This window comes from Eublepharis macularius, chromosome 4 (genome assembly GCF_028583425.1).
Source record: "Eublepharis macularius isolate TG4126 chromosome 4, MPM_Emac_v1.0, whole genome shotgun sequence".
Taxonomy (NCBI): Eukaryota; Metazoa; Chordata; class Lepidosauria; order Squamata; family Eublepharidae; genus Eublepharis; species Eublepharis macularius.
In genome coordinates, this window is record NC_072793.1 from 159,414,629 (window position 1) to 159,434,641 (window position 20,013).

A 20,013-nucleotide genomic window follows, 5' to 3' on the forward strand; every position below is an offset into this window, starting at 1 on the left:
AGAAACACATGGGATTCTTTGAAATCATATTATTTTCAAGCACTATTGCCAAGTATTTTTAAGAGGTGCCGGAACTCCATTCCCCCTGAAAAAAAACCCTGATTTTATTCCAAAAACATATATGTCACATCTCCAGCAACCTGTTCGAGGGAGTTCACAAGGCAAAAAAATAATGCAGTGATATCATAAAAAGAACACATGCAAATATCAATTCTAAAAAAAAGCTATAAAACAGCTCTGGAGAAAGAAGCAGAGCATAAAAAACAACTTAAAAGGCAGAAACCTTCCTAAAGATCTCAGGGCAGTGTAAATACCCTGCTAATAGAAACTGACCAGATGGAGGTCACAATTGTTCATTCTTTCTCCCTTAATAATGTGTCTCTGCATTTACAGCCATGCAACAAAAAAGCTTTGCCCAGGTCCAGAGCCGTAAAGTTATCCATTATTATGACCCCCTCCCCTTCTTGGCAGTCTCAGAGCCAAACTGCAAGTGATGCCTGACACTAGTTGGACACTTGTCAGCTTCCCTCAAGTTTTGATGGGAAATGTAGGAATCCTGGTCTTGCAGCTTGGCTCTCTGACTGCTGTCCATTCTGCCAAGCTGCCTACATTTCCCATCAAAACTTGAGGGAAGCTGACAAATGTCCAACTAGTGTCAGGCGTCACTTGTAGTTTGGCTCTCAGCCTGCCAAAGAATTTGGGAGGAACAGAAAAGAAAGTCCTGCTTCGGCTTCCTCCTTACACTGATTGTCATCTGAAAACTGGCCTGGCTTGTTAAGGATAACTTCTGCACTGGAAATGAAAATTACTTGTTAGCAAGTGGGGGGAGGGGGAAGGGAGAGAATTAGAGTCACATGATCTTCGTATTCATAAACTGCTGTATGTATGCAAATGTTTCTCAACAGACTGTGTTCACTTTGAACAAGCTGTGAACTCTGAACGGCAACAGTGAATGTTGCATTTTTATTAGTTTGGAAATTAAATGTATTTACCCTCTGCTATTCTAAGCATGCTAGCTTGGAAGTAAGATCCATTTGGAACTGTTTGTTCTCAATCAGCATCTTTCTGTACTGGATCCGCTCTTACTTTGGAAATCTCACAGGACTGCAAGAGGTTGGTTGATTATCCAACATAAAATTATACAATTCATATCTAGTTCATGATGATATTAGGCCAGTCACCATTATGATTTGGGGACGTTATTATGTACATCTGTATTGGTAACGTTTTAAATAACTCTTGGTTATACAGATTAAGTCTTTTTAGAATATTGCAGTAGTCTTATAGGATAGTTCTGAAATTTTGCCTACTCCAAATTTCAAATTGAAATATAGTGCTGCAAAATAAAATGCTTTTCTTCACATTCTTTCTGTGCCCCTGCCGTTTTAAAAACACAAAGAAACTGCAATGGTTTTGTTCCATACAATTACTTGTATCGAAGCATAGAGACCGTTTTTATGGTATCGGTGTCTTATGGGTTACAACAGCAAAATAATAATTTTATACTTTAAAACATACACATACCCTGTGCATATTTTGAGGCCAACATATATTTCTACTTTGTTCTTTAAAATGTTAGTTTTCTAACTTAGGTTACTTTGGATTGTCATATTTGTTGTATGTCAAAAATCAATACAAATTACTGGTCAAAAAATTTTTTTTTGATGTAAACTTGATTTAAATGCCCTCCTCTGGCATCTAGGTGAGACAGCAAGGTCTGGTTTATCTCCTTCCAGTCCCCAGGTCTTCAGCACACAGAGGAATCTGTTTTATAAAAATGTATGCCTTAATAGTTGGTGAGTGGCCCCCTCAAGCCAGGTTTGAGCACAGATTATTTTTAAAATCCTGGAAAACGTATTATGGACATTAGTACAAAAGAAATATTTCTGTTTTCTTTGAATACCTCTTCCCTGACCCTGTCCCTGACCTACGATGTCACAAATGTTTAAGGTGTTGATATGAATTCTTAGCTTAACTTTTGCTTAACAAATCCATATATTTACTGTCTACGTGCCTTCAGCTTTCAAATAACAGTTGACCCTAAGAGTTTTTGGCCACAGACAGACATAACACTTCCTGCTTATGATATTCACTGTTCATAATACAACTAGAAACAAAGCCTGTTGTGCAAATAAATACAATGAGCTCTAAAAAGCTGGGGCTGGGAAGTGCTGGCAGGCAGGGGGGTGCTGGGAAGGGCTAGCAGGCAGGCAGGGGGGGTCTGGGAAAGGCTAGCAGGTAGAAGGGATCTGGGAAGGGATAGAGGGCAGGCAGGGGTTTATGTTTTTAAAAAGAGTATTCATTTTAAAAGACTCAAGAGACAGGAGAGACTCTTTTTTTACAGGCAATTAAAATTCTCCCTTATAGAGTGGGTACAAGGTGGCATGACAACATTGGTATCTGATTGAGATCATCAAGAGGACAGGTAGAATGGGAGTCTAAAAACAGAGCCAGCAGAGTTAAACCCTGCACCAAATACCATATTGTACTCAGTTGATTTCAGTATTTTCTGCCACTCCAGCTGTAAATTTGCCAACTCTGTCTTGGATAATTCCTGAAGATTTGGGGGTGGTGCCTGGGAAAGGCTGAGTTTGGGGAGGGGGACTCAGTGGGGACGTGATATAACATTCTGTGATATCAAGTCCTGCAATGTCACATCCAGGTCAGTGTCCAGCTCTTCTCCCATTTCTATTCACTTTCCTCCCATGAAAATTCAATATTTAAATTTCCTTTATTTATATCACTCAGCCTAAAATATTGCTCAGAATTGTCTTCAGGTTTCAACCACTGTTCAGGAGAAAATTCCAATATGAATGCTCTTAGAAGCATATCAGCCAAGAGTAGTTCCATCCCTCTCTCATTCCACAACTGGCCTCTAACCTTCAGTATATTTACAGGCGACTATTGCAACCAGCCGTTTTTTCCTATTCTCTATGGTTTACAAAATGAAAAATCCGAGAGCATCCACTCTTGGTAGACACTCTAGGATTTTTATTTCTCTTAGAATCTATGGTTACTTGGGAAAACTGATCACTGTAACCTGAAAATCACTTGTAATTCTGGGAAAACTGCAAGCTCCACCTGGAGGTTAGCAAGCAACCCCACCTAGCTGCTTTTTGGGATAGGTGTCAGACTGGAAAAAAATTCTGAAATCATACCGTACGGGAAGATGCTGGCTAGAGAAGGAGTTAGCACCTTTTGTTTAGTTTTTGTTTTCAGGAAGTCCTTGTGCCCCCTTGCTTTATGTGGCTGTCTATCTTTTTTTTCCCTGCTGAGGTTAATAGTAATCAGATATGGGGCACAATTTGCATGGGGAAATGGTGTATATGTATGCTTTAATGCTTTGACATAAAAACGTCTCTCTGAGACCTTAGAAATTTGCTGGAAACAAGAGCCAACTGGTCTGGTTGGATGACGTTCCGTAGAATCATTTTCTCCCTATGCTGTCCCTTCCATTATTAATGAGGAAAGTGAAATCAGAGAGTTAGACATCCAAAACAAATGGCAAAGTAAGAAAGTTTCTCAGTGATCTCTGGGAGAAAGTAGAACTTGAATCTAGTTGCTTTATCCCAACCTTTTCTAACTGTTGCTTCAAAGGAATCTGGGGAATGAACTGGTACAGCCATAGCTGGGGCAGATAGAAAGGGTAGTCTCCAACTCTACAGATCTTGAAAACTTTGGAAGCATCCTTAGAGGAAGGTGTGCTTAGTCAGTGTGTGTCTATGACCAAGTACAGTAAATTCTGAGTTAGGGAGGAAAAGCCTGACCATACTTCCTCTACTTTGGATGAAGCCTTAAAGCTGCTGAGATTCTTGGGAAGAGGTTTCAGAACTGGTACAAGAGGGAGTCAGCCATTGAGTTCTTGAAGAAGGCCTGTGGAATTGGGAGCAGTTCCCCCTTAAAGGATAAAGTGTCTTGAGACACCAACTCTATCTGTTTTGGAAAGTTTGTGCAGATCCGAGCCTTTTACCAGAAATAGGAATGGAATGCTAGGCCTCAGGCCGGCTGCCCTGACTATCTCTGTGCCTGAAATATAGATATCAGAAGGCAATAACATTATCTGTCACCTTTGTGTCAGAGGAGAGGACAAGACTTCTCCTGTTCCCAGCTTTAACTCCTCTTATTGAGGAAAGTGATGCTCCGTTCATATATCCTCTCCTGATCTGGACACCTTCCTCATGAATGGGAGAAAAGCTGGGAGCACTGTGAGTAATAGAGAAGCAAGGCAGGGCTGTTGGCATAGAAGTGTGTATGACCTGGACATTATGTACGGATATCCTGTGGTCAAATGCGGAAATTAGCCACTTTACAAAAGTCCGACTGCACTTTTTCTTTTACCAGGACATGAGGGGGAAGGGGGGATGAGAAAGGGATGTGGAAGCAAACGCACGAACACTTTGATGTTGTTTGTTGCTCTCACCAGTCCTTGGTCCCTGTGGGCAGGGGAGGAGACAGTGCCTTCTGTTCTTAGAAAGGAACAGGAAAGGGCAGACTCAAAGGGCTTTTGTATGACATGACTCATTGAGGCGTAGAGCACATTTGCGGCCTTCAGATCGTCTCCACATGGACGGGGCATTTTCTGCTTTCCACAATGTTAAGGGAGAACTTAAAAAGCCGCTGCTCAGGTTGAAGCACCCTCCTATCCCTTCCAAACTGGTACAGAAATGGAACAGAACTAGATAGTCTGAAGACATCAGGTTCTCCTTCCCAATTCCTGCTACCTTACTTTTCTAAATCCTTCTGTCCTGGAAGGAGGATGGTTTGTAAGCCAATTGAAGCTGGTTAAAGGCATCTCTGACCACAGCCTACACCTGAGCATCTGAAGTGAGCAGTGGAACATGAGCATTCCAAGTTGTGAATCTGAGAGCCAAGCTACAAGTGACGCCTGACACAGGTTGGACACTTGTCAGCTTCCCTCAAGTTTTGATGGGAAATGTAGGCATCCTGGTCTTGCAGCTATAATGGAGAGCCAAGCTGTAAAACCAGTACGCCTACGTTTCCCATCAAAACTTGAGGGAAGCTGACAAGTGTTCAACCTGTGTAAGGCATCACTTGTAGCTTGGCTCTGAGTTTTTGACTCTGCCTGTTAACAGGGGTATAAATCCCACCTCAAAGTCAAACTCGCTTCTGCCCAAGAACACGCTTGTTTGCCCCCAGCTAATCCATCCACTTCTTTTGATTAAGACTTGTCACTGCTTCTCCAGGAGTAGAGGGAAAAAAGAGAGAGAAAATTGGCCCCAGATGAAAGAGAAGAAATTTAGATTCTCAGGAAAATGAATTCTCCATGCAATAAAAACCTATGGCTTTTCAGGATTTCTGCGGTATTGTGGAATACAGACAACCTGGAAACTGCATTTGACAAAGACGAGTTATAAAGCTTCTATAATACGTGCAACTAGTGTCTTTAATTAATGTGTCTTTATTAATTTAATTAATGCCAAGTGTGTGCGTGAGGGATGCACATGAGGTCTCAGGTGGCAGATGGTCTATGAAACAGCTACATTATGTGGATGGATATCTGACCAAAAGGGATCCTCAGTGTTGCTCCTGGAAGAGTGGTTAAGAAAGATGTTCTTCTTAATAATCAATTAAAATATGCTTAGATTCACAGGTAACAACATGGCTAGTGACAAGGGGCAATACCAGGCTATGGTTAAAGCCGAGATGAGAGTCTGCAAAGCTCAAGATGTGAGAGAAGAGACGGAGTTAATCATGGGTCCCCATGCCAACTGGGAAGAATATCTGATGCCAGCACCTCTTTCCATTGCCGTCTTGGGGCAACTCATCTTTATTTCTGCTGGCCAAGGGGACTTCTCCATCAACAGGAACCCACCTCCCCAAGGGTTTCAGTACATCAAATACCCAGAGTCCTTCAGGGCCTGCTTATGTCAAGTGAGCAACGAAGGCTGGCATGCCTTCAACGAAGCCCACATCAGCATGAACCAGATTCGACTGCTCACTTTAAAAATCCCAGAAAAAATAAAATTTGTTGTTCAAACTCTTCTCCAGGAGCTGGAGGTAGTCAAAATCATGCTTCCGGGACAATTAGAGAGCATGAAATCCATAGCTGAGAAGTGCAAAGCTCTTGCTTTTACTGTGAAGGAAAAATACGCCAACGTTATCGCCTTGATCCAAGAACTCTTAGAGGCTTGTACCAATGCCGAACAAGGTTACAAAAAAGACCTGGAAGAGATAAGCATTGTGTTGAAGCAGGCAAAAATTAAAGAGAATGATACGAGAAAGACTGTGGAATTGGCAGAGCAATACCACAGTCAAGTGAAACAGCAAATCATGGATTCGTTCAAAGAGTACAAGAAAGCCATTAAAAAAATCCCGGCAGGATGGGAAGCCGTAGGCATGAGTATTGTGGAGAACATGGGGAATGCACTTGGCAGTTTAGAAATTGGTATTACCAGCCTTTTCTCTGTTAAATTTGGGGAAAAAATGAAAATCAGTGTCTCAAGTGGACCTGAGACACCTAACTATGAGTACTCGTTAGCAGCTCTAAAAATCAGTGTGCATTCAGAAACAATTCTGACCTACGCAGTGGGGCTCAGGGAACTGGGTGACAAGCAGGCAGGCCTTAATATGGACAAAGTTTACAACCCGAAAACAATGGAGGTCAAAACCAACTGGGTGAAAAATGCTTTCCTAGATTTGAAGAGGAAGATGAAAGGGGAGAAAAAATGCCCACCCAGAAAGAAAGCTGTAAAGATTTGTAAACTGGGGATACGTATTTGTGAGCAGCTGGAGCAAATGGCTACATCCTCCAAGAAAGGAGTGGAAGAAGAGAGAGCTCTCATCGGTGAATTAGAAGAACTTTACCAACGAGCCTCTGAATTTGACTCCTATAGTAAAGGCATCCTTGGAGCTCCTGCCTTTGCTCCAAAGCCGCCCCATGTGGCTAAATACCAAGAACAGTCAACAGAAGAATCCATTGGAGTCAGGAATGCACATCTGAAAGTTGAGCAGAGCCGGGAAATGCTCAAGGCCGCCCAAGAGGAATATCAGAAGAGCTTCAACAATCTCAAGAGGGAAAGGCAAGAGCTGGCAAATATTTTGGGCTCAATGGAGGAGTGCAACGTGAAAGAAATCAATTTTCAAGAGGCCCTTAAGATGCTGTCTGAAGGGCTGAAAGCGATGGGGAAGGTGAAGACCCAATGGGAGAAGATGGTTATGTTCTTCCAAACTATCTCTGATGTCATTGATGCCCGCCTAAGCCAAGACATTGATGACCTTATAACATCTGCTTCAGGTTCTGCTGAACTGAGGATTAAGGGGTATTCATTCACTGCCCTTGAGATGGATATGCTATACAGCCAGGTATTCAGTGCTTCCAATGTGGCCCATCTGGTGCACACCATTGCCACAACGTACACTGAAGTGTCTGAGAAACACTTGATGAATCGTATCAGCAGCCTGGGAAGGCTTATCACATTGAAACCTTCAGACCCAGATTTTGATTTTGAGCGCCAGGCTTTGATGAGAGGTTGCAAGGAAGCCAGTGAGGCCATCTGCAACATGGTGAAAGAGAACAAGGAAGCATTTGATAGTAAAGTAGATGCTAGAATGAGGAATATCGACAAAGAGCTAAAGGCTCTGCTTCCCCCTATAAGTAGGGAAGTCGAGGAGATGGTTGGAAATGCAGTGCGCCATGGGATAAAAGAGATGACCACATGGGAGGAAGACCAGTTTGCTTAGACTGACTCATCTAACATAACACAGTAGCCCTGTTCAGTTGTTACGATCTTGGTGCTCCAGCCTCACACAGCAGGGGCTCAACTCACCATCCTCCTGATGTGTGTGATTGCCATTGTGTGTGAATCGTGTAATGCATGTATTTTTCAGCTTTGTTTTGTATGATTGGAAGCCAGTTTTTTAAAGGTCTGTGTCTGTGCATAACAAAAGTGGAAAATACACACATGGCATTCTCACAAAATGTCAGTGGGGCATATCAAGAAGACTGCGGAAAAAGCTGAAATCACAATGACTAAACAGGCTAGTATACACAGTCAATATCCAACAGAATATGATGCCTTTCCTGTTTTTATTTCCTTGCTTGATATTATCTTTTGAATGACAGGAATATATCTGACTAAAAATAAATTTCTCTAGCCTTGCTGTAGAAAATGGAGGCCATGCTCCAAAGAAATAATTTGTGAGTAAATAAAGGCATTCCATGAATGACTGCCATGTCCTTCATAGCTTTCTGTGAGGAAGTTCTCCTTGAGAAGGAAGCTTTTAGTAGTTTTAAAACAACAGCTTGTCTCTTCAGGAGTAACAGCTGCTTCAGAGAAAACCTCAAAAGGGTTTCAACTGCGTATCCACTATAATTTCCTTGGGTTGTTTCATAACGTTGTGTTCCTTTTCAAGCCCTTTCTACTAGAAAGAAAGGCTGAGCGCACAGCTGAGTGCATGTAGGATACAATCCAATTTGCACACAAGGAATTGTACCCTGCTGTGTGTAGTGCTGCAGACGCAGCCAGAATTATCAGGAAACACTTGGTGGTCTTCACTAAAAAGATTATGGACGATTCAGGCTTTTAGAGGCCTGAATCAAGTCTGGCCTGGTCAGTTAAACACTGGGATAGGCCAGACAGAGAAATTAAGAAACCCAGAATGCCACAGCTTTTCAGAGGGACAAAGAGCAAAAGAGCTACATAGAAATACCATAACTTATATCAATAGATACAATTTGTGTGGGAGTCCGAGAGCAAGAAACATCTGAGAATGGCAGGGATGTCCGATAATGATAGAATAGTTCAACAATAGAGATTACTGGTAGAGGGCCAACAGATAATCATATATATGAGACACTTATAATCATTCTTTTTTATATTCTTTATTAGGATAAAAAGTAGAGATAATGTACTAACACAGAATTTATATATTTTAAGAAGAAATTTGCTAATTTTGTATTGTGTTTGAAATGATAAGAAAAGTAGCTAGCCTAAAGTTGCCAACTGTCCAAGAGAAAAACGTCCTGTTCGTTTAGCAGAGGCTTAATGTGTGGCAATAGGAAGGTAACATTAGCTGGTAAATAACATCCCATTAAGCTTCTGTTAAAGGGGCAGGACATTTTTTCTCAGATTGTTGGCAACCCTCGGTATAGCCAAGAATGTGCTTCCTTATTAAGTGAGACGGCTATTTTTGGAAGATGATTTTGTCCTATAAATATGGGAGTCTGAACTGATTATCAGCTCTTCTTTAAAGGGGTCCCATGCTTGTGACCTGATTATTTTTTTATTTTGGGGTAAGACCTTTCAATGTACCTTTAATCATCTCTGTAAAATTAATGGATACTATTGTATTTTTTAGTTAATGCTGAAGATGCAAATAGTTATGTTTTAATAAAAAGATAAAATAGAAGCAAGGATTCACTAATAATATTTCTCTGTGTCCTATACCACAAACAAACCAAAAAACACTGTAGTGTATTTCTGGCCAAGCGATTAATGGTCTGATACAGGAAAGGTAAGCCAGGCTTCTTAAATATAAAAGGGTAGGGCTGCCTTTTGCAGGGTGGGAGACTTTGCCATCTAGCCTGAGCTTTTCCACCTACACAGCCCCACTCCTTACTGCGGATGTCTTTAAAAGGAACTGTAAGGTGAAGGAAGCTGCTGTCTTTTGCTTGAGAGATATGAATGAACGAACGAATGAATGAATGAACGAATCAACGAATCAACGAATATAACTATGTCCTCCTGACCAAAGTCATCCGGAACAGCAGGCTACAATCTCTTGCATACAAATTGCTTATTTGGACTCAGTTGTGGAGAGTCCCTTGATTTTATTTTCACTTTGGTTCATCTGGATTTGGTTCTTAATCCCTTTGTCACTCTGAAACTTGAAGCGAAAACGGGGCTACGAACAGTGCACTTGATGGATTTCAGTGGCCTTAGGAGGATATGTCCATGGACCATGCTCCAGCAGCCCCAGAAGCCACCCTGCCAGAGCCTGCAACGGAGACCTTAGAACAACAGAAGATTCCCCCACAAATATCACCGTACAATGCAAAAATAATCCAAAACAATGGACCGTTGACTCTAGAACAATAGCAAAAGTCAACAACATCTAAAGAGCGTAAACACTATCGAAAATCAATCAGTCAATCTTACACTTCATAGCACATAGCGCCAGAAACCAGAGTCAATTGAACCTCTGAGTAGCTGAAACAGTCAGCATCAGTAACAATGTCCATAATCAGCTCCACTAACTGCCCATTTCCAACGATTTCAACATAAAGAGACAGATATAAAATTCACAGTACTGGAGGTAGTGAGGGACAAGGAAGGGAAAATACCAACCAGAAGACTACTCCAGAGGGAGAGCTTCTGGATATTTCATTTGAAATCACTGACCCCTAGAGGATTAAATGCTGATTTTGATATGACTTGCTTTTTGTAATTGAGATAGGGTGTGAGGTAGGGACAGTTCCACTTTGAGAGCTTGATTCGTTTTTCTGAGGGATGCCGTGGCAATTAACATAGAATTACCTTATAAGCAGTAGATAGATAATGGAAATTGCCATCTGTCAGTGATTATGGACAGTGTTACTGATGAAATGAGACCAGACCAGATTCTTGGTTGTGTATGAATAGAATTGATTTTTTGTAAGTATTGTGTAAGTTTACCCAGTGCTTGTTTTACATTGATAATTATGTAATGGTTGCACTTATTGAAGAAAAGTGAGTGTACTTTTGAATGTTCTCTTGTACAGATTTGGTTGCCCCTGAGAAAGCCTACGTGCTGAAACATTACTTTGCTAGCTGTGTGTCGGGCGAAGTGACATACCAGCTACCTCCAGGATCCTATCGGATTATTCAGACCATCGTCTGGATCCTCCATTTTCTTCTCCATTTCCTGGTGGAGTCTTTAGCTGGCCTCCATTTATAGGATTCATTTGGATAAACTTCACTATGGATTTATTTCCACTGACCCACTTCTTGAGCTGACTGTTTGAGCTACTCAGAGGTTCAATTGACTCTGGTTTCTGGCGCTACGTGCTATGAAGTATATGATTGACTGATTGATTTTCGATAGTGTTTACGCTCTTTAGATGTTGTTGACTTTTGCTATTGTTCTAGAGTCAACGGTTCATTGTTTTGGATTATTTTTGCATTGTACGGCGATATTTGTGGGGGAATCTTCTGTTGTTCTGTTGCTTCAGTTCCCCCTAAGTGCCTTTTGCCCCTTTGCAATGGAGACCTTGCCTGAGACCCTACTCCCAAAAAGACTAGATTAGGACAGTCTACAGAGCACAGGGCACTGCTGACATTATGGTGGCATAGCTTGGGCTAGCTTCCTGATACATCCCAGTGGACAACCATATGAGTGGGAGCAGGGACAGCAGGTGGATTGGGGACAGCAGGGGGCTGACTACCCTAAAACTACAGAGCAGTTCCCTTGGAGAAAAAGGCTTCTTCGGAGGGTGTCCTCTATGGCATTATGCCCTGCTGAGGTCCCTCCCCGGGCTCCAACCCCCATATTTCCAGGAATTTCCCAATGAGTCATTGGCAACTAGGACAGCATAATAATTTCTGCTGGCTCTGATTGAGTTAATACACCCTGAAAGTCTCCAAGATAAATAATGTTACTTGGCGAATGGATGCCAGTGTTGATGAATTCAAATGAATTTTATGAGGTCAACCTGATCTACTCACCTCATCAAAGGTATTTCCTCTCAACTGCTGAGCACATCAGAGAGCATCAGTGACATGAGTGAAGATTACCCCCCACTCAACAGATGGGAGAGCATCCGCTTTGCATGCGGGAGGTTGGAGGTTCCATCCTTGGTATCTTCAAGCTGCTAAAAGCAGAGGGTGGTAAGCGATGTGAAAGACCTCTGCCCAAGATGCTGCAAAGCTGCTGCTAGTTTGCAATAATGACCTTGATGGTCCAGTGGGTTTGATTCAGTACAAGGCAGTTTCATGTGTATGTGTGTCAACCCTGCCGTGGGGCTGGAATTAAATAGTAGAACAGACTGAACCATTTCAAATTAGGGGGAGGGGAGTTTCCCATTTTGAATGCTCTTGTATATCTTTAAAAAAATCTCTCTGCAGACAGAAATCGAGCATCTCTGTTAGAAAGACTGCAGCCCAATCCTATACTGCTGTACTGGTTTTCTGCCTATAGGATTTTCTTACCATAAGGAAGCATTCAACAGTAGTATCCTCCTCTCCCACAGAAGTGGTGCCAGCTACTCAACAACCTCATTCAATAAACAAGTAGCAGTTAAGCAGAGTTTCAGACATGCGTAAAACTCCAACAGCTCTAGAGGGCAAGAGGCAACTTAATTTGAGTCACTCTCACCTCCTCATCCTGCAGTATCATATTAATGGCCTACTTTATAGGGCTGTCGGTAAGGTTTAGAAGATAATATTTGCACAGTGTTTTGGACACTCTAAAAGGCTGCCCAAATGCTAAATGTTATTATTAGGAATGGAAATTGGAACTCCAGAAGATGACCCTCATGCTTCCAAGACAAAAGTTAGGTTCTTGCATCTGTTATAAAATTATGTTCAGAAACAGAAATTAGGTCATTCAATGGGAAGACATGCTTTCCGACGACAGGTAAGCTTTGCATTTTTTTAAAAAAATGCTGTTTCCTTTACAAGATCATAACATATATGAGAAAATAATAATGAGAATTAATCAGGTTAGTGGTTTGGTAACTGAGGAATTTTCCACTTTGCCGTTGGCATGGGCAGGCCATTATCTGGTGAGATTTAGATTCATGTACACTCAGAACCTCTGCAAGGGTGGGGGGACAATTAGAACGGACCACCCTAGGAGGTTGATGGATCCAGAGTGGTTCTTCATGTCTCTTGGGGATTTTCTGGTCAGAAGGCTGGTGCTCCTGTCACAGCCCTGGTTGACCTGTGGAGTGTGGAGATGACCCAGGCTGTGGTCATGATTGCCTCAGAGTGCCATTACACCTTCCATGGAGTCTGGAATGTTCCTTGGTTTACTGGGGAGCTTTGGATGATGAAATGGTTGGGCAGACAAAGCACAAATGGAGAAAAACTTGAAGCAAATGTGACCAAACACAGTTGAGAGCACATTCTCAGGCCTACTTTGTAGCAGTGATGGCCGTGAAGTAAGCTCTCTTTTCTGCCACCATTGCGTCTGCACAATACCATCCAGCCAAGCTTTTCCAGGTTGTGAAGGGACTTTTCCCTCAAGCCCCAGAAGATGTTGACTCGGAAAACATACAAGCCTGCTGTGATTCCTTTGTAATGTGTTTTGCAGGGGGGAAATGCTCATATCCACCATGACTTACAGCCAAACTACACACTATGGTGGCCTCGGGTCCAACCTATGGCTGCCGACTCCATTTTAGAGGAGAATTGAGCCATTTAAAAATTCACACGAGGGCCTGATCAGGCTCACAGCATGGTGGCAACATGCAATCTTGTCTCCCCTACCCCTCACCTTTTAAAACACTGAAACAGCCTCCCACAACTATTTCAGCACTTCAAAAGGTACAGAGGGAACAAGATTGCATAGTGTCACTGCACTGTGGGACTGATCCCCCTTGTGGCAATTTTTAAACGGCTAAATTCTCCTCTAAAACGATGTAGGTGGCCACAGGTTGGACCTCTGACCACTGTAATGTGTAGTTTGGCTCTTAGACACCACAGTTGGATTGGTTCGATCTCAGCATGTCATTGGAGTGCAATCTGGTCTTAGTTGTGTGGATGACTTTCAGTTGCTGAGGCCTGATGAAGCAGGCAAGGTGCTTTGAAGTGTGGCGCCCACCACATCCACTCTTGTTCCTTCCCCTTATATCATGCCAGGCTGGGATGATTGATTGGCTCCAGGAGACAATTAATGTGTGTAGTTCCAAGTGCTCTGAAAGAGGCAGTTGTGAGACCCCTCCTCAAGAAGGCATCCCTGGATCAAAATAACCTAAAAAAACTGCCACCCAATGGCTAATATTCTATTCTTGGGCAATGTGGCTATACAGCTTCAGGCAGGAGATAGATTAGCTACACTCATTTCAGTCTGCATTCAGGCCTGGCTTTGGGATGGAAATGGCCTTGGTGGCCCTAATTGATGACCTTTGCCAGAAGAGTGACGGGGGAATGTGTCCCTGTTGATTCTCCTGGACCTCTCAGCAGCTTTCAATACCATCGACCATGGTATCCTTTTGGAGAGGCTGGGCGGGCTGGGAGTAGAAGAAACTGTGCTTTGGTGGTGCTGAAGGACTGCTGCTCTCCTCTGTGGCATTTATGTTACGGGGTCCCAGAGAGTTCCATCTTATTCCCCATGCTATTTAACGTCTCCATGAAACCACTGGAAGAGGTTATCCAGGGATCTGGAATAATCTGCCACCAACGTGAGGATGACACCAAGTTCTGTTTCTCCTTAACAGATAAGCCAGTTGGGTCTGTTGAAGTCCTCCTGAAAACAGGTGCATGGAAATGATAATAGGATAGATGAAGGCCAATAAACTGAAGCTCAATCCTGACAAGACTGAGGTGCAGTTGGTCACTGGAGAAGCTGTTTGGGGACCGTGGACCCAGCCTGTCCTGGAGTGGGTTTCACTTCCTCGGACAGATCAAGTTTGTAGGGGGGTGCTACTGGATCGTGGTCTAATTGTAAGCAGGGCCCATGGACTTTAGAAGGGTGTTCTAACTGCAGTTAAGACTGTGTTGCTAGTCACATCTAATAACAACAACATTTGATTTATATACCACCCTTCAGGACAACTTATCACTCACTCAGAGCGGTTTACGAAGTATGTTATTATTGATGTATTGTCGAAGGCTTTCACAGCTGGAGAACGATGGTTGTTGTGGGTTTTCCAGGCTGTATTGCCGTGGTCTTGGCATTGTAGTTCCTGATGTTTCACCAGCAGCTGTGGCTGGCATCTTCAGAGGTGTAGCACCAAAAGACAGAGATCTCTCAGTGTCATTATTATCCCCACAACAATCACCCTGTGAGGTAGGTGGGGCTGAGAGAGCTCCAAGAAGCTGTGACTGACCCAAGGTCACCTAGCTGGCTTCAAGTGGAGGAGTGGGGGATCAAACTCATCTGTTGCGATTTTACTTGTTTTTGTTACTTATTAACCTGCCCATGTCTTCCCTAAACTGCTGTGATGTGCTATGCAAGTATTTGAAATAATAATATTGCCTTCTTTGAGGGCTCTCAACATTCTTGCACAAGCACTGGACTTGGTGAATGGATGTCTATACTTATCTCTGTCTACAAACCTATCTTTTCCTGTCTTTCCAGACAAGGCAAAAAAAATTTCAACGAAGTTATTCATGGCAGTTTCTACAAAGAGTATACGAGAAAGGGGTCTGGAAAGAACTGTCAGGCAGCACTTTAAAAAAGGAATATGTGAGCTAGCATCCTTGGTAAGCTTGATCAGAATGCAAGAAGATCCCAGCGTTTATGTCAAGATAAGGGAACATATTAAGAAGGCCTCTACTGAACTGTCCATTGCAGAAGCCTTGACTCAATGGGTGCTGGAGAAGGTGGATTCCGAGAGCCTGGAGATGCTGGCCTTGAGGAAAAAGCTAGCAGATGAGCAGAAAGAAAGAAAAGAGGACCTTGATGCATTAAGAGCCCACTTGGAAGACGTGGAACTGTTGTTAGAGAAGAACAGGGAGAACCGTAAAGGGGAAAAAGCCCGGAAGGAGGGCACTCGGAAAGATCAGTGGCTCGCTGAAAATGAAGCCGAAAAGCAACGGAAACGGAAAAGTGCTGCTTTGCGGTCAATGTTGATCCCGGTTGTGGGAACTGTCATTGGTGAGTGTTTCTTGCGGCACAGAACATAGGTGATAGTCTCCAAGTATCTCCATAAACTGATAGTCTCCAAGTAAAGAAATCAGTCAAAATATATGTATATTCAGGACAACTCATCTACAGTCATTAAAATATTAACCTATAGCTTGGATATACCAGAACTTTTCCATGGCAATGGTTTTCTACTTGCTGAATTTGACTTTCTGGCCTCCCCCTTCAACCACAACTGCACATTCCCTCACCTCAGACAAAACAAGCTTTTTGGCAATTTATTCAAGCTGGAATCCAGATGAGGGGGTGTGTGAGTTTATCCATCTCTAACTAGAGAAGTGGTTAATAAATCACAAAGATGGTGTAGTATAATAAAATATTTGTAATGTTCTGACATATGTAATACATTGTTTCTTAATGGTTTCACAATGTGTTCTTTAGCTTTGGGCTCTTCAGGTGGCAATCCTAAATTCCAGTCATGTTCCTAGAATTCTCTGTAATAAAGGAATGTACTGGTGTCTCATGGGGGATGGAATATCCCAGCTTCTATCACTGTGCATCACAGAAGTAAACCATGGAGCTTTGGGAGGGGTTTACCATAGAGTTTGGTAGAACTGCTAGAGCATTGTCATGGTGTATGATGTCACTTCTGGTTACGCAACTGAAAGTGATTTTGCAGCGTTGCAGCAAAGGCACTTTTCAATCCATTTTTCCCCACTGCTGCACCATGCAACATAGATGCTGACTGGCTAGTGCCACAAGTGTGGGCAGGAGACATCACGTCCAGGCACTGTGTTCTACTAGCCACTCAACAGGCATATATCTGCAGCTCTGCCACTACCTCCTCATGTTCCACTTCAGCAGCACACAGCAATAGCCCCCCCGCCCCCAGCCCATGAACCAATACTGGAATGACTGTTCAATTAATTCTGTGTGACAGATATTCCCATACAGCAAAGAAATTATTTGTATGAAGGAGACTGATTGCCTCTCTTGGCAAAGAGGTTACAGCCAACTGGATTATCAGCATATTGTTATGTACATACACAAAAGTCCTACAAACGTTGTTGTTATCTGATTTTTAGGAGGTGTGGTGGCTTTTAATGCCCACGGAGCTATGAAGAAAGCAGAGGAAAGAGCTGCGACTGCTGAGGATGTGATAGATCAGTGCAGAGGAAATGAGCAAAAATATTATAGACAAGTCGAAATGTGTGCCAAGCAACTAAATGAAAAGGAGACCAGCATCCAAGAAAATCAGAGGAGAATCAAAGCCATCGAAAGAGAGAAACACAAGCTGGCCGAGTTTCATGAGGAGACTTTAAATATGCAAGAGGCTCTGAGGCGCTGTTCTCATTTTGTGGGCACTCTGGCTTCGAAGGCGAATGCTGTCGATGTCACCAGTCGATATATTTGTATCTACGAATCCCTGAGGCAGCAGCTGGAAGATATGAACAGATATGTGTTCCCACTATTGGGTGCTAAAGGCATTGAGGCTGACGAACTGGCCGTTCTGTCCAGTCTGCCCTCCAACATTTCCGAAGTGGAAATAACACGCTTGTAACACTTCGGTGTGCATAACAGACAAACACACACATATTCAGTGAGCCTGCCACTTAAGCATACTGGCAGCACCCAGGTTCCAGTGATACAACCGAAATGCGAGATCGCCATCTCATGTGAACTGAGCAATGCATGGATTTTCCATGCGGATACAGCTTCTGTTCATGCAAACCAAGAATGGTTTGCATGAACAGAAGCTGTATCCGCATAGAAAATCCATGCATGGCCCAGTTCACATGAGATGGTAACTGAGTGGGATCCTCCCACTCCCAATAGCTTTGGCTGATGGGCTCCCAGTTTATGTGAACAGAAAAGAACATCTGGACATTTTGAAAGACTTGCTCTGCCTGCTGTGTGCTGCATTAATTTCCCCTGAAACGGCCTGTTCTTTGCTGATACATTTGTTTGGTTAAAAATCATAAATGGCCATCTTGATTATGGCCAGTGTGTACATAATACATATAGAATGGAACATTCTAATGGAACTAATGGAATTCTAATGGCTAATGGAATATATCAGGGAATTCCAGAAGAAAACCAGCCTGTGTTTTATAGATTACAGCAAAGCTTTTGACTGCATGTGGATCATGAAAAGCAATGGAGAGTCTTAAAAGAAATGGGGGTGCCACAACATCTAATTGTTTTGATGCACAACCTGTACTCTAGACAAGAGGCTACTGTCAGAACAGAATATGGGAAAACAGAATGGTTTCCAGTTGGCAAGGGTGTCAGAAAACGATGCATATTATCTCCCTATCTGTTCAACTTCAGCAGCCTTCAATTTTGCGTAATTCAGTATAATTCAGTATAGACAGTGTTGATGTCACACAGTTCAATCATGTTATGCCCAGTTAGGACCGCTGAGCAAACAAGCCCTTTGCCTGATCTGCACATGCAACATGTTTCCCAAATAGCCTGCCTATGCCTGCTCTTTGACTATTGGACAGTCCCCCTTTTCAGTGTGTCGAGTGCAGCAGACACATGTGGCTAGGCAAATGATGGGATCCTGCCAATGTATACGAGGGCCTCAGAAGTGGGCAGTGCCTCATATCAGAGTGGGAAGATTCCCAGAAACAAGCAGACCAAAGACAGAATAAAATTAAAATCTTTATTATGAAACAAATAGAAAAGGGGAATGGCGAGAGGTGCACAAGAAACCAAACACTCCTGTAAACACACACATGCTCACACAGAGTAAAAAGGCTAAACTTAACACTTATCACCAAAAAATAAACAAGGGTGGGTGGGTGGGAATGAAAGCATACAACCTGTCCTGCAGAGGGTGGAAATCCCATAGAGTCCTGATGCGTAGAAGAAAGGAGTGTAGAGACAGAGACCAGCTCGTGTCTCTCAGGGGCAGTAGCTGGAAAAACTGCTGCAAAATATTGGGAAGTTGTGGGCAGTACTTACAGTACAGATGTTTATGATCTGGAATGTGCTGGTCATAAGACAGGGCAATGATAAGTGAACAAAAGACTGGAAGGGACAGGTGGCTGTCTCTGGGAGTATGACGGGCCTATGATAAGGATGAGCACCTGCTACATCCTGCCCTGCATCAAGGCTATCAGAAAACCTAATTCTGGAGAATCACCCAAGTTTAAAGTTGGGACGGAGGCTGATATTGAAAATGGGAGTTCTCCTGGGTGGCATGAAAGTTAAAAATGCTTCTTGGAGGAGGTTTGGAGAACCACTTAAGGCTCGTTGAATAACAAGAAATCTTTCAGTACAGTCACTACTCACTAAGCTAAGGAGAGGAACTAGCTGGGGTCAGTCCATGGTTTATTGTCTTGGAGGGTGGGTTGTTCATTAGGTCCAAAATATTCAGAGAAGAAGCTCCGAAGTCCTTGGGGATAATGGCTCTCCAGTTTAATCGGCCTGAGGTGGGCTTTAGGGAGAAGCGGGTCTGCATTTCATTGCTGCTTAACAACTCATCACTTTGCCCTCAGCATGGCTCGCTATCACTGATGTTAGCTTAACTTGAGCAGGTCGCAGATACCATTTTCTAACCCTAAGCCCATGTTAGAACCAAAGTGGAGGCCCCAAAATGCCCCCTCCTTAAGGAGGGTTCAAGTCTACAAACAGACTGAGGTGATAATGAGGTGGCAGAGTACTGAGGTGGTAGAATGGACTGTACCACTTCAGACTGAAGGGCAGGATTACCTTACCGCAGTGCTCTTGCATTAATAAATAATTCCCTGTAAGTGGAAAGCTAGCTACAACAAGGCAAGGTTGCCATCTGACTGCTGGCAATCAGTGGGAGGTTTGAGGGGGCAGGGACATGGAAAACACTGTTACTCTGATGGTGTGGTATAACTTCTGGGTTCACGAAGTGCCATCACACTGTTTGAGCCACTGTGATTTTCACTATGTTGTTTTCCCTCGCCAGTCTACCAAACAGCAGCAGGGGTGTGGGCTGCCAAGAGGGAGGTCTGCTGGCAGCCCTCTGGGAAGGGATAGACTGTAATTTTTCTTCATGGAGTGCTAATATTGTGTTCTGTTTCAATGTGGGACCCAGCCTTCTATCCGTCCCAGCGGGTAGATTTATTGTAAATCATTCTGACTTTTTTATTATTTACTTGATAGATGGATATTGACTGTGTTATCAGAGTCCAAAGGCATACTGGCTGCTCCAGACAACAAAATATTGTCTGCATACACAGATACTTTAACTTGGTTTTGCCCTTTGCTAATCCTATTACAATGTTG

General features: G+C 43.0%; 1 protein-coding gene across 1 annotated transcript; it reads left to right on the forward strand.

Annotated features, from left to right (window-relative positions):
* Positions 1 to 671: 671 nt before the first annotated feature.
* LOC129328408 (uncharacterized) lies at positions 672 to 9,213 on the forward strand. The gene is made up of 2 exons (XM_054977458.1): positions 672 to 1,113; positions 5,604 to 9,213. The coding sequence occupies exon 2, from the start codon at positions 5,620 to 5,622 to the stop codon at positions 7,699 to 7,701; it is 2,082 nt and encodes a 693-aa protein (XP_054833433.1). The 5' UTR covers positions 672 to 1,113; positions 5,604 to 5,619; the 3' UTR covers positions 7,702 to 9,213.
* Positions 9,214 to 20,013: the final 10,800 nt, after the last annotated feature.

Bases quoted from the DNA above. Each gene is read 5' to 3' on its own strand.
- LOC129328408 (XM_054977458.1), top strand. From the start codon at position 5,620: ATGGCTAGTGACAAGGGGCAATACCAGGCTATGGTTAAAGCCGAGATG.